This window comes from Caretta caretta, chromosome 1, assembly GCF_965140235.1.
Source record: "Caretta caretta isolate rCarCar2 chromosome 1, rCarCar1.hap1, whole genome shotgun sequence".
Taxonomy (NCBI): Eukaryota; Metazoa; Chordata; order Testudines; family Cheloniidae; genus Caretta; species Caretta caretta.
This window is the reverse complement of record NC_134206.1, coordinates 43,441,214-43,456,697: the sequence shown is the minus strand read 5'-3', so window position 1 is coordinate 43,456,697 and position 15,484 is coordinate 43,441,214. Positions and strand designations below refer to the sequence as shown.

General features: G+C 41.4%; 1 protein-coding gene across 2 annotated transcripts in view; it reads left to right on the top strand.

Annotated features, from left to right (window-relative positions):
• MIPEP (mitochondrial intermediate peptidase) overlaps positions 1 to 15,484 on the top strand; it is a 139,428-nt gene that overhangs the window by 44,089 nt on the left and 79,855 nt on the right. For both annotated transcript variants that reach the window (XM_048845842.2, XM_048845833.2), the window contains 2 exons: positions 1,000 to 1,204; positions 6,201 to 6,310. In XM_048845842.2, the coding sequence (XP_048701799.1) occupies positions 1,000 to 1,204; positions 6,201 to 6,310 (315 nt within the window). The remainder of the gene's footprint in view (positions 1 to 999; positions 1,205 to 6,200; positions 6,311 to 15,484) is intronic.

Sequence of the window (15,484 nt, the reverse complement as noted above, 5' to 3'; positions counted from 1 at the left end):
AACTTCCTTTAAATTTTTTATTTTTGCCAATAACTTCCTTTTAATAAGCCCCATGTATGTTGAACCATCAGATACTACACTGACAGGCACTATGAAAACCCTAAAATAAGCAATGTTTTGAGAGTTAGTGCTTTCTTATTATCTACCTGCTGCTTATGAACAACCAATATTTGAAATCAAATACTCTCTGTACCAAGGCAAAAGTCCAGAATGTCACCTAGATCATTTCTCAAACCTCATGTTAAATAGGTGAAGCTGTCTACAATTTTTAGAAATGCTGACTACCACCGTGGTGCCAGCGTATAAACTACAAAACAGAATACAATAGAACCTCATTAATTGGCATTAATGACTGAGAAATGTTTCGCAAATGACTGAATTTTATGAATTTGTGAGTAAGCAAACACACACACTGTGAAACAGCGTTATTACTTATTTTGTCAAGTGTGGTTTGGTTTTAATTATTTTTGCTAACACGTTGTAACATGTTCTGCAATATATTTTATAAAAGAATGATGTCCCCTCACAAACTCTGCCAATTAATGGGGAGAGACTGTATATGATATATAGTATTTATAGGTCAGCGAAGTTCTGATGTGACAAACTAAATCTTGATGGGAATTTTAGCCTTTTGGATATTTACTCCTTAGATGGCTTAAACTTAAACATGCCGCTTTTAGAAAATAAAATTTTGTTCAAGATGTTAAAGCTATTGCAATATTTTGTTTTTATCTTTATGAAATAAACTAATCTTTTTACATTATTATAATCTCAAGTAAAAATATAGTAAACAGATGGAAAAATATAATGAAGACTGGCTCAAATTCTGCGATGTTACATTGCAGTAACTCTATTGAAGTTAATGGGATTGCATTGGTGTAACTGAGAGCAGAATAGGACTCTTAATGTTAAGACATTCAGCATTTATTTAATACTGTTAATATGACAACAGTATCTATATAGCATGGCTTTTTCTGATTGGTTATTTTATCTTCAAAGGACTGTCACTTTACAATTCGTGGAGGCAGGTTAAGGGAAGATGGAGAATACCAGCTCCCTGTTGTTGTTCTTATGCTGAGTCTGCCCCATTCGACTAGGAGTTCACCCACTTTACTAACCCCTGGCATGATGGAGAATCTATTCCATGAAATGGGACATGCAATGCATTCCATGCTGGGACGAACTCGGTACCAACATGTCACTGGTAAGACATCAGGAATAGTGATTTTTGTTATTTTTAAATGTTTGAATGAATAATTTGCACTTGTTAATTTCCTGAAGTAGGGAGTATGTATTTAAATAACTGTAGTGTCTTGAATCTGGTAAACCGGTAGGTAGGTAGCTTAGTTTAGTTTAGCTTCGTTCTTCAAATTGCATTTTAAAATTAAGTGTGCAGCTATGGAGTATGTCCATCTGCAGGGTTTATCTATTTCTTAATCTTCCAAAATATTATATAATTTTATTAGGGTATTACAGATCTTTATATCATAGTGCAGGTTTCAGTGACAAGCCTGTGAAGTCACATTTCCAATTAACCCTCCCCACCTGTTGATTCAATTTATGATCTCTTTTCAGAGTAGCAGCCGTGTTAGTCTGTATTCGCAAAAAGAAAAGGAGTACTTGTGGCACCTTAGAGACTAACAAATTTATTTGAGCATAAGCTTTCGTGAGCTACATTCGATGAAGTGAGCTTAGCTCACGAAAGCTTATGCTCAGATAAATTTGTTAGTCTCTAAGGTGCCACAAGTACTCCTTTTCTTTTTATGATCTCTATTCACCAATTTACTGTCTTGACTCTGTTAGCACACAGGAAAAGTATAACTTACTTCCAGGTTGCACTTCAAAAGTATAATGCAGCATCATGCAAAGTATCACAATTCAGATGCCTGGCTGCTTGGCTGGAAATATTGGAGATTGAAAAACAGCATGCTCAGTCCTTGGGATAAAAGAAAAGAAGTGCTTGTGGCACCTTAGAGATGAACCAATTTATTTGAGCATAAGCTTTCGTGAGCTACAGCTCACTTCATCGGATGCATTCAATGGAAAATACAGTGAGGAGATTTATATACACACAGAACATGAAAAAATGGGTGTTATCATACACACTGTAAGGAGAGAGATCACTTAAGATGAGCTATTACCAGCGGGGCGGGGGGGGAGAAAACCTTTTGTAGTGATTATCAAGGTGGGCCATTTCCAGCAGTTAACAGGAACGTCTGAGGAACAGTGGGGGAGGAAGAGAATAAACATGGGGAAATAGTTTTACTTTGTGTAATGACCCATCCACTCCCAGTCTCTATTCAAGCCTAAGTTAATTGTATCCAATTTGCAAATTAATTCCAATTCAGCAGTCTCTCCTTGGAGTCTGTTTTTGAAGTCTTTTTGTTGTAATATTGCGACCTTTAGGTCTGTAACTGAGTGACCAGAGAGATTGAAGTGTTCTCCGACTCTTTATGAATGTTATAATTCTTGACATCTGATTTGTGTCCATTTATTCTTTTATGCAGAGACTGTCCAGTTTGACCAATGTACATGGCAGAGGGGCATTGCTGGCACATGATAGCATATACACATTGGTAGATGTGCAGGTGAACGAGCCTCTGATAGTGTGGCTGATGTGATTAGGCCCTATGATGGTGTCCCCTGAATAGATATGTGGACACAGTTGGCAACGGGCTTTGTTGCAAGGATAGGTTCCTGGGTTAGTAGTTCTGTTGTGTAGTGTGTGGTTGCTGGTGAATATTTGCTTCAGGTTGGGGGGCTGTCTATAGGCAAGGACTGGCCAGTCTCCCAAGATTTGTGAGAGTGATGGGTCGTCCTTCAGGATAGGTTCTGGATTCTTGATGATGCATTGGGGGCTGAAGGTGATGGCTAGTGGCATTCTGTTATTTTCTTTGTTGGGCCTGTCCTGTAGTAGGTGACTTCTGGGTACTCTTCTGGCTCTGTCAGTTTGTTTCTTCACTTCAGCAGGTGGGCATTGTAGTTGTAAGAATGCTTGATAGAGATCTTGTAGGTGTTTATCTCTGTCAGAGGGGTTGGAGCAAATGCGGTTGTATCGTAGAGCTTGGCTGTAGACAATGGATCGTGTGGTGTGGTCAGGATGAAAGCTGGAGGCATGTAGGTAGGAATAGCAGTCAGTAGGTTTCTGGTTTAGGGTGGTGTTTATGTGACCATCGCTGCTTAGCACCGTAGTGTCCAGGAAGTGGATCTCTTGTGTAGACTGGTCCAGGCTGAGGTTGATGGTGGGATGGAAATTGTTGAAATCATGATGGAATTCCTCAAGGGCTTCTTTTCCATGGGTCCAGATGATGAAGATGTATATAGCGCAAGTAGAGTAGGGGCATTAGGGGACAAGAGCTGAGGAAGCGTTGTTCAAGAATTATAACATTCATAAACCAGTCGGAGAACACTTCAATCTCTCTGGTCACTCGATTACAGATCTAAAGGTCGCAATATTACAACAAAAAGACTTCAAAAACATACTCCAACGAGTGACTGTTGAATTGGAATTAATTTGCAAACTGGATACAATTAACTTAGGCTTGAATAGAGACTGGGAGTGGATGGGTCATTACACAAAGTAAAACTATTTCCCCATGTTTATTCCCCCCCCCCCCCGACCCCCAACTGTTCCTCAGATGTTCCTGTTAACTGCTGGAAATGGCCCACCTTGATTATCACTACAAAAGGTTTTCTTCCCTCTCCCCACACCCCCCCGCCCCGCTCTCCTGCTGGTAATAGCTCATCTTAAGTGATCACTCTCCTTACAGTATGTATGATAACAACCATTTTTTCATGTTCTGTGTGTATATAAATCTCCTCACTGTATTTTCCACTGAATGCATCCGATGAAGTGAGCTGTAGCTCACGAAAGCTTATGCTCAAATAAATTGGTTTGTCTCTAAGGTGCCACTTGTACTCCTTTTCTTTTTGCGAATACAGACTAACACGGCTGCTACTCTGAAACGAGTCCTTGGGATGGGATCATGGGTAGGGGGAGAACACCTCTTGTTTGTCTCAGTGACTAATGCGTAGAGTGATGTTGACTGGCTTCAAAGGGACATGTATCAAGCTTTAGCCCAGAGGGAGGATTGTCATGATGTACCCTTTGAAGATGATGGGGAAAAATGCAGCTGTTGGACGATCTCACTTTACTCCCCCCTTAACTATGAACAAGGTTGAAAGGAGCTTTTCCTTGAAAGTTAAGACAAGGACTGTTCTATTTTTCTGATTCAGCTATCACTTTCCTTAATTCAAAGCTTAACAATGCTCTGAAGGACAGAAATTTAGAGTAATCCTTGACCTCAAATTTTCATTTTCCTTTTCCATATCAGTTTGTTGTAAGTCCTGCTTACTCTGGGATGCCGTGAGAATCCCTCCAGCCTCCCAATATTAGTTTGATTTTCAGATTCCCAAATACAAAAAGTGAAATTGGTCCCCTTTCCTGCTAAGGAATCCAACAAACTCTTTCTTGCTGTCCCTTTGATGCTTTCTAGTGGTGTTGCCCAGTGCCCTGCAAGCTCCCCTCTCAACCAGTTCTGTTTGTACTAATAGACTAATTGGTTGATTGAAAGTAAATTGAGCTCAGCTTGCACCCAACATAAAAGTAGGATGATCCTGGGTTGTAAATGATTTAGAAAATTTATTGTGAAAAAACTAGCATCAAAAGGGATTTAAAAAAAAAAAAGAACGCACTTGCAATATGGAAATTCCAAAACCAGGCTGTACATTTTGTTAGTTGGTAAACAAAACAAATTGGTAATTTATCAACGTGGAATTTAGTGGGTCCTCTTATCACAAACAAATGAACGTGAATGAACGCACAGCCTACCAAGTCACATATCAGCAGACATACACAAAAGGGGATAGTGCACATGAGAAAAAAAGAGAGCTCCTTTTTCATTTTCAAACCATGGCACTCAGCATCAGTGTAGTGGATGGCAGCTGGCAAGCTGTGTGGCCCTGCTCTTATCTTTGGCAAACAGGTCAGAGTCCTGGTTTTGTCCAAGCTGGTTGGCACATTATATGCTGCATTTAATATTTGCAAACAGTCCAGAAAGTTCTTTTACGTGGCTGTGTCAGCTGACTTGAGCTTGTGGGGCTAAAACTTGCAGTGTAGATGTTCCCACTCGGTCTCGAGCCCAGGCTCTGAGACCTCCTTCCCTAGTCACGTTCCAGAGCCTGGGCTCCAGCCTGAGCCTGAATATCTGCACTGCACTTTTTAGCCCCACAGACCAAGCCCCACAAGCTGACCTGAGCCCTGTGACTCAGCTCCATGGTTTTTTACTGCAATGTAGACATGCCCTAATACACACACAGTGAAGTTTGAGGTTGGAATTGATATTTGCTTAAAGAGGTTTTTTTTCAGGGAAGGAGATAGCTTAACATTGGGGTCAGGAAGGAAATAAAATAACTGAGCACTTGCTATTCCTGACTCACATTTATGTTGCAGCTATATATATATATATATATATATATATATATATATATATATATATATATATATACACACACACAGCTTTGGTTCAGTGATGTCTCATTTCTTCTAGTACCTTTCAATGTTGCTGTACAGTGCTGATAACACAGAGCTAGAGTGAAGGTGATCAGGGGAAGAGGGAGAGGATTTGGGGGTTGTGCTTTTTAAAACACCATTGTGTGACTGCAAATAATTACTTCCTCAAATTTATTTAGAACATGTTTTAAACCTGCAAAAATGCTTTCACCTGATGATTGCAATGTAAAGAAAGGCTAATATAAAATAAAGATACGTGAGCTCAGCAAACAGATGGGGAGATAAGAACAATGATTGTGAGTGGGATTAATGCAGAGTTTGATTTACATTGTGACTGGATTTAGGTTTAGGACAATTCAGAAGATTTGGTGTTTTATGTAGGGCCAGACTGGCTGCAGTTTGGTTTCCTTTAGCAAGGTGTGGACCACATTTTTATAAAGTGCCTCACCCAACTGTTCAGATGTTTTTTACTTTGTGATTTATAGTCAAATGTGTAGGATAATAATTGAGTTTTTCTGCCAATATGTACAGTAATGGTATAGAAATAAAATATTGATTTAAGGAATGAAAGAATAGTACAGTTCACTAGAAGTCCAAACTAAATGCTAACGAGCTCTTGGAAAGATAGAATTATGTCTGCTAATGTAAATAGCTGTATACTCATATTCTCAATCTTTTACTCTCCAAGGGACCAGATGTCCTACTGATTTTGCTGAAGTTCCCTCTATCCTGATGGAGTATTTTGCAAGTGACTATCGAGTGGTTAATCAGTTTGCAAGGCATTATCAGACTGGCCAGGTAGGAAAAATGAACATACAGACTATTTAAAATATTATAAGCAGATTTGTTAAATGAATTAACTTTTTCAGTTGTCATTTATAAAGAAGTGTTAAGACAACAATAAATTCTAGGTAACATTAACCTTATATTATATTTTAATTTATATCTAATGGTTGAGAAAAGAATTGTTTTCCTTCCCCAGATTAAGAAGCACACCATGTATAAAAGTACAATAAGTAAGCTACTCTGTGAACCAAACAAAGTGAAAAACAGCATGTAATGTCTTTAATATTATTTTTGCTCAGACTTTATACAGTGTTAAATCATATTGTCACAAAATCGTGGAAAATAATGGGGGATCAACAGTATGGGGCATTTCTGCTTCCAGAGCAGGATTGTTCCCATAGGGTACTATACTGCTTTAACTAGTTTTAAACACTTCAAGTTATTGAGGTTGCACTGCTTCACGTAAGAGACGACACCCCCCGCCCCCTCCAACCCCCCGCCCGGAAACGTAACTTAAGTGTGCCTTTTCTTAGTTATATCCCAGTAATCCTGGCTGGCCTTGTACCACTCTATCCAATTCCTTCCCTCTTTTGTGTTTATACTTTACAAGGGCTTACAGACGGTGCTCAGATTTTCCCTGGGTTCAGATTTTTAGAAGCAAGTTCCGTTTTTGCAGTTGCTCCTGCAGACACAAATTATAGTAGCTGTCTGACTGTCTGCACCCACAAACTGGTAGCTAGTCATGTAACTATGGTATTTGCATATGCAGTACACAGCAGGTGCAACATTGTTCCTGCCAAAATTGAGGCTTAGTTGAGACTTATCTGAAAATCTGGCCCTTACTCAGTGTTCACAGCCTTCACTTCTGACTCGGGCACCTTCGCGCTTTCTCCCACCTGTCCCCATACTTGAGGGAAAAACTCTGCTAAAGTCCATAAAATCCCTGTCCTCTTGCACATCCCTTCTTAAGATTTACCTGTAAAATCCTGCCATCTGAGAGTGGCTAGGCTGATGGCAAGATGAGACTACCAGTTTATATGCAAAGCTTCCTCATTTTGTTGTCATCTTGTCCTCACATCTCTCTCTCTCTCCTCCCCGTTTCCCCACCTCTTTTACCCGTTTCTTCCTTCTGTTGAGTCTTGTAATATTACTTGACTGTGAACTCTCTGGGGCAGGAATATTTTTTGTTTTTGTTGTTAATTTCAATGTACAGTGCCTAATATAGTGGGGCCCTTATGCTGGGTTGGGGCTTCGAGGAGCCGCGGAAATACAAATAATAGTAATAATAATAATCTGTATGTATACAGTTCTTTTAGTCTTGTCTCTAATTAAGTCCCTTAATAATTTCGCTGTTGTTCTGGGAATTGTCTTAATTTTGCCTAAATCTTTAATGTAATTCTTTTTACCGGGGCCGTAGTGTATGGAACCAGCAGTTCCATGGAAAAGTACTATACCTTGGAGTGTTTTATCTTTGCATTTATGTTTTGAGAACATAACATTTTATATGTTTGTTTCTGGTCATTTTGCCTCTTTTACTTTAGACTAGATACTTTAGATAATGTTGGAAAACTTGGGTATGTGACCTACAGAATGGTAGTATAAGAAAAGTACACTCAGTTTCATGGTGAATATTAGTAGTAGTAGAAGGGGGTCATTTTAGGGATTTATTAGGAATAATTATTCTGTTGACCAAACCAAACCATATAGTAAGGTCCGTTCAATTCAGTATCTAATGACTTGCTTAGTAAGCCCACTACATGAATGCATTTCCACTTGAAAGTTACCCTAATTACAATAATTGATCTTGAAACATTGCATCTCTTAAATTAGTACGTATTCTGTGTATCAACTAAAGCGGGCTCTTCAGTTCCACAGACTTCAGTGGGTGAAAAGCTCTCACCTCATGAGGCATTTGAAAATCTGCCAGATCACACAAGACAAGTACCTTCTTAACAGTCTGATCCAAAACCCATTGAAGTCCGTGGAAAGAGTGGACTTTGGATCAGTCCCTAAATGTTTTTAAGGTAAAATGTTAGTGCAACAAGCCTACCTGTGTAATATGTTAACTCCTTATTAACAGTCTTTTAATAATTTTTCCAACTGCAAAGATTTAGTTGTCAACCTTGGTAACTAAGTGCAAAATTAGGAGTACTCATTCGGTTCAAAATAAACTTGTTGAATTTACTCCTATTTCATTCTTCCTTAGAGATTTATGAATCAGGATAGGTACAATCCAAACAGTACAAAAGTTTTGGCACATTTATATTGATGAATACATGTTTTCACTATGTTACCACACATAACATTTTCACATTACAGCATGCCTACAGAATCTCATCCCTCATCAGTTTTGGATTCCTGCGTTAAAGCTCACTCAGATGTTGGTTTGTTTTTTGTTTTGTTTTTTTTTGGTTTTTTTTTTTTGGTTTTTTTTTACATAAAGTGATTCTGTGTCAGGCTCGGGCAAGGATCCCTTCACCATGAACAGAGGAAATTAGAAGAAAGCACTGGGTGGGACAGAGTTACCATAGCTGGCTAGCTGTTCGTGCATGGTAACAAAACACAGTTTATATTTGTTAAGCCATTTCGGAGATACTAAGCAAGTGAACAATATAACAGAAATCTGTTTCAGATGCTTTATTAGCCAAGCTCCAGTGTACTCAAGCATTGCAGTGTGTTGCATCCACAGTGGTGATCTGCAATTAATTCCTCAAAGCAGGAGAGTATTACATAACATGAGAAACTTTCAACAGACATCTATTAAGTCATAAACATTCAGGATTATATTTCAGTAGTATGAGAGTAATTGGAAATATTTTGCTGTCTGCTTCTACAGTAACTTTGTGTGGTTAGATAAAATAGCTTGTATAGTAGCTATTAAAATTGAAATTATTGGTGAGACTAGCTCTCTCTCCGTTTTTGCCTTGGGAACTGCACTGTCTAATGCTGTTTACTGGAGGTTCCCATAGCACTCAATAGTATTACGTGCCTTAACAAAGTGGTAAATATCTGGTTTCATATGAGAGAGTCAATCCTGTAAGGTGTTGTGCACCAACAAGTCCTGTTGAAGTTAGTAGGAGTTAAGGGTGCTCAGCACCAGAGTGTTCATCATTTGGTAGGTTTTAACCCATATAACATGTCCTTGAAATAAATATTGAAAACTGATTACTTTCTAGCATTCTCTGGGAAGTTTAAGTGTAGTGTTGCTTAAGTATTCTGAAGTGATCTGATTGCATATGGATTCAGAGCCTGAGCAGATTTGATCTTCAGGGAAAAACATCTGAAAGAGATTTGTGGAACATCATTTACTGCTTTGTGTCTTCAAAATGGTTTAAATCTAAACCATGTTTTGTTGCAACGGCACAGAATTATTGTCTGCCAGGGAGCAATGGAACTGAGTGAATGTTAATGTAGAAATTCAGTTTTGCAAGGAGACAAGACTGGATTAGGCTGTAAGATTAGGAATGGAGCCTGGAGGTACTGTATGGCACGCGAGGTTTTGAACTGCTGTTTTTTATTGCAAAAAGAAAAGGAGGACTTATGGCACCTTAGAGACTAACCAATTTATTTGAGCATAAGCTTTCGTGAGCTACAGCTCACTTCATCCGATGAAGTGAAGTGAGCTACAGATCACTTCATCCGATGAGGTGAGCTGTAGCTCACGAAAGCTTATGCTCAAATAAATAGGTTAGTCTCTAAGGCGCCACAAGTACTCCTTTTCTTTTTGCGAATACAGACTAACACGGCTGTTACTCTGAAACCTGTTTTTTATTGTTAATTTTTAAAATTTAGATAATATTTATAAACCACTATGTAGAATCAAGATAAATCTGCTTTTCCTTTCTTTGTCAGTCTTGAGACATTTAGAAAGCTGATGTAAAAGATTTCAGTGTCTCGGATTTACATATGAATAAATCGTAGAAATTAGGAAAAATGCCTGTTTGTTACTATAGTAGTCATTAGCAGCAACTGCTTTATTTAAGCTTGCTAAGTAGATTCTGTAATAAACCCCTGGTTTCACACACTTATAACTTCACAGAAAATTGACCTTTGGGGCTTCAATTTTCCATGCTTGGTCTCTGCCTGGAGGTGATTTTTTGTGTGGAAAATTTGAGTAAAATTCTCTTCAGCTGTTTGTGTGTTGTGAGCATGAAAACAAAATCCACTGCATCCATTATGAAAATTATTCTAACCACACTCTTGAAAAAAATGGCTATGGCACAAATAGCTGAAGTGTGAAACTTGGCATAGGTATTAGCACCAAATTCTGTTTCTTACGCAAACTAGGCATCTCATTAATTTCACTCTTATGAATAAAGGGACTCTGACTGTGGCCTGCTGCTCCCTATAAAGTCAGTTGTAGTAGGATACAGTCCTGGGCTCGCAGTCTTTGTTGAGGATTGGTTTCTGGCTTGTTTTATGGAAAGCAGTTGGTTTTGATTTTTAAAACATATGAACATTTGAAATTAATGAATATATACAGCGGAAAATTATTCTATAGGAACACTCTTAAAGATACATAAGTATTATATACATGTGTGCAGCTGGATAAAGGCCTGATCCCAAATCCACTGAAGTCATGAAAAGACTCCCTTTATCGTCTATGGTTTTGGATTTGTTCACAAGTGAGCACTGATGGGTTTAAAGGAACTTCCAATTTTCACTGGCAAAACTAGCAAAACTGAGTCCAAAAAGCTAGCCAGCCCCAAAGTAATAGTTCTTCGAGTGCTGGTCCCTGTGTGTTTTCCACTGTGGGTCTGCATGCATCCAGAGTCAGAGAATTCTTGCAAGCAGCATCCATTGGTTTGGTATGTGCCATAACTCTCTTTATGCCTCAAACCAAGAACATAAAGGGCGGAGTGGACCAACCACTTCTCCAGTTCCTTCTTATCACCACATGGCCTGGGTCAGAACCTCCAGTGTATGGCGCTGCTGCTTCCTCATAGATATTCTTTGATCTGTAAATATTTCAGAATTGGCCTTACTGCCTTTGTATATAGGTTTTTCTAGTTAGATAGATTTCCCCATCTCCCCCTTATCCAGCTATGAGTATTGGACTATGCCCAGAATTCTGGGCTTCAAAAATTTGTGTCCTGCCCTTATTATTTCTCGGTCAACGAAGACCATAAACACTGCCTGTGTTGCCTGAGGGCAGCACGCCTCGTGACTAAGTGAAAAATCTGCCACTCTTTCCTTAGCTGTACCGGTGAGGCACGGGAATTCTAGCTTAGAAAGTACCTTATGGAGAAAGCCATGCGGCTGCAGTCTGACCCAGACTGTGGGGCCTGTACATTGACCTGAATCAACATGGAGTGTGTCTCCTGTCGCGAAGTCAGACTCTGGTGCAAGGGAATTCTTTCCTATAGACACTCAGTTAGGGTCTCAGGGAGAAGGCAGGGAAGGTTCTCATAAGCAGGTCACCCTCTAAGTCTCCCTCTTTACTAAAGTCTTCCTGGTGATGGAAGCTCATTTCAGATGGAATGGCTTCACCATCTTCCCTTACCTTGATGATGGGCTTCTGGTAGCCACCACAGGTCAAGAGGCCTATATGTCAATCTCATTAATGCTTTAACTCCTGTCCTCTCTAGGAGTCAGTGTAAACTTGGAAAAGTCTATCCTCACTCCAACACAGACCATAGCTTTTAAAGAGGCAACCTTGGACTCAGTCATGGCAAGTGTTTATCTACCAAGGGACAGGTTTTGTTTCATGAATGACCTGATAGACCAGGTTATGCACAGTCCTTGAACTCTAGTTAGAATTTATCTTTAAGTCTGGGGCACATGGCTTCCTGCACTTACGTTATCCCATTCTCCAGACTCCATCTGCATTGCCTATTGGCATGGCTCCAAATGGTGTATTCCACAACCAAACACAGCATGAATACGATAGTAACGATTCCTTCCACAGTAACATTATCTCTAATGTGGTGGATGGATCCCCATCAAGTATGTGTGCCCATTCCCTTCCTATTTCACTCACCAGACAAAACAATCATCAGATATCTCCTTCTTAGGCTGAGGAGCCCACAAGAACAACCATATAGCATGGGGCACCCTCACGCCCCAAGAGGCCACGATGCACATCTATCTTCTGGAACTTTGGCAAGGCTTTTCTGCAATTTATCCAGTTCTATCATGTCCTCATAATGTCAGACAACATGACAACTGTTTTTCACATCAACAAACAGGGAGGGGCAAGATCCAGCCCCTGTGTATAGAAATAGTTGCCCCATGGAATTGCTGTATCAGGAATCGAATCATCCTGTTGGCAGCTTACTTGCCAGGAAGTCAGAATGTCGTGGCAGATACCTCAGCAGGCCTTTTGCCATTGATCACGAGTGGGTGTTGCATGATTCAGTAGTGAACAACATCTCTGCTCAGTGGGGGACCCCCACCTGGGATCTGTTCACCTCCCAAGCAAACAAAAAAATGCAACATACACTGTCTCAAGGAGCTCTAGGACTACAGTCTCAGGGTGATTCCCTCCTTCTCCCCTGTTCAGACCATCTGAACTATGCCACCTTCTTTGACTAGCGTCCCTATGGTAGCAGTGTCTGTTGGGCCTGCACATATGTTGTCTCTCCTCGTGCTACACTACAAGACTAGCCAGTGCACGCAGGCTGACCCGCCTCAGTTCCTTCTCAGCCACCCCTGGCTAGAGACGGAACCATTAGCAGTCTGTTAAGACTGTCATCTTAATCTACACACCTATCTTCAGTTAGTATCCTAGTTGTAGTTTTTGCCCTTAATTTATTTTATCCTAAAATTAAAAAAAGGACTTTATTTTCTCGTCCTGCCTTTTGTCTCGCCGGGGACCCTTCCCCCCAATGGCTTATGCTGGGTTTCCTGGGCTTCAAGAAGTGCCTCACTTGTAAAGAGCCAATCCCGATCTCTGGTAAGCACTCTCACTGCATTCGCTGCCTCGGGGAAGGCCACATACAACAGAAGCATGGTCTTTGCCAACAACTCTGGCCAAGATCCCACAAAGACAAAGAGCTCCTCCAGAAGATTATCTTCATGGAGGCAGCTCGCCGATCCCAGTTGCACAGTAGATGTGAGTCTTCCCCACAGCCTTCTACATCTAAGGGCTGCAGGTCCAAAAAGCAGGCTACCGATCCCTCTCACAAATCATCCAAGAAGATAGCGGGAAGCCCCCATAGTGAGCCCCGAGATAGCCGCAAGCGATTATCATCTTGCTCAGTATCTTCAGCACCAGTAGCACTGAGGCCATCTCAGTCCGGCGCTCATGGAAACCAACAGTAAATGGTACTGCTGACAGGCCGATGGGCATGGGCACGGGCACCAAGTTATTGGCACCAAAGGTCAGAATAAAAACTCCTCTAAAAAGACGCTCCCGGTATGAGAGCCCACATTGGTACCGCCGGGGATTGCTCGCCCAGAACAGGAGCGACTGGTGCGGACGAGATCCCTGTACCCCCCCGGCACCACCACCAATACTGGGACAATCGGTACAGGCGGAGTGCCACCATTCAAGAGACTTCCGCATGCCCCAGAATCTCCTCCTCTTGGTACCTAGACCTCTGCGCCGAGCCTCTACCAAGCATGGGAAGTATCCCTACTACCATGCCATTGACTCCTGTCTCTAGCAAGGGTTCAGACAGCGAGTCTGAGGAGGTAATTTCACAGTACTCCTCCCAAGCTCCATATGGTGCTCACTACCAACAGAGTCTAAGAATTTACCCACAGATGGCCCCACTACCACCATTGTGGTATGGTCACCTATGGGCACCACCGGGCTCTGTGCCACCACCACCCTAATGGCCATATTGGGACCAATGGGCGGCACACTGCCAACCTGCCTCTAGAGCTCCGAGCCTCACTCGAGAACTCACGAGGCACACTCCCTTGGCTGCACTATCCAAGGCTTTGGAATTGCCTTGAGACTTAGAGGAACAGGGATCCGGTACTCCGCAGGGAATGACTCCAAGAACAATATCCTCCTCCTCTCTAGATGTAGCCATCATGCCTTCTCTACGATCTTTGGTGGATGACTTTGTCTCTTCCAGGAATGTGAAAGACGGTGGCAGATGCTGTCTAGATTCCATTGGAGAAAGTCAAGGATACCCACCATCAACTCCTTGATATCCTCCATTCTTCTGCCGCCTCAAAATTGCCCTTCCAAGTAACGAGACCATCTTAGACCCAGCAAAGACTATGTGGCAAATGGTGGTTCTTACCTGCAAATGAGCAGACAAAAAATACTACTTTTCCACCAAGGAATTTGAATTCCTGTTCTCCCACCTGCCACCCAACTCCATTGTGGTGGATGCTGTCAGCTCCCATGGCTGACAACGCCAGTCAAGGGCTTCTCCCTATGACAGGGACTGGAAGCACCTTGATCTGTTCGGTAGAAAAGCATCTGTTCGGTAGAAAAAGAGTGTCCTCGACCACTCTACAATTTCGTATTGCCAGCTACCTGGAGCTCAGGGCGAAATACAATTACATAAATTACTTTAAGCTGAATGAGTTTATTGAAAAGATTCCAGAAGCACATCGTGACTCATTCAAGGCCATTATCCAGGAGGGCCAATTAGTGGCAGAGACATCATTGTAATCTGCCCTCAATGTGGCCAACACAGCAGTTAGGTCCATCTTCACAGTGGTGGTGATGCGACAAGAATCATGGCTCCATTTATCAGGCTTCCCAAAAGAGGTACAGTCCATAGGCGAGGACTCACGTCATTCTGATTGCTCCTACTTGGCTGAGACAGACCTGGTATCCTTACCTATCACAACTTGCAACGTGCCCACCGATCTCTTTCCCTGCCATTCTGCACCTCCTCTCTCAGAACGGAGGACGTAACCCTACATCCCAACTTGGGGATTCTCCGCCTCCAGCCATGGCTCCTGCTTGGTTCCAACAGCTAGAAAGCTCCTGTTCAAGAGAGATACAAGAGGTTCTATTACATAGTAGAAAGTCCTCAACATGATGTACTTACCTAAAACGGTCTGGGCTATCTGTAAGCTCTCCGAGGGTCCACCTAGTGGCTGTTACAGCCTTTCACCAACCTGTAGAAGGATACTCAGTGCTGTTACATCCAACTACAAAACGGTTCCTCAAGGATATAGTAAAGTTCTTCCCTCAACCTCCTACCCGTACATAGGACCTGTATCTTGTACTGGAAGGTCCTGGTGATGTCAAGGAATATGACGTGATTGGAATAA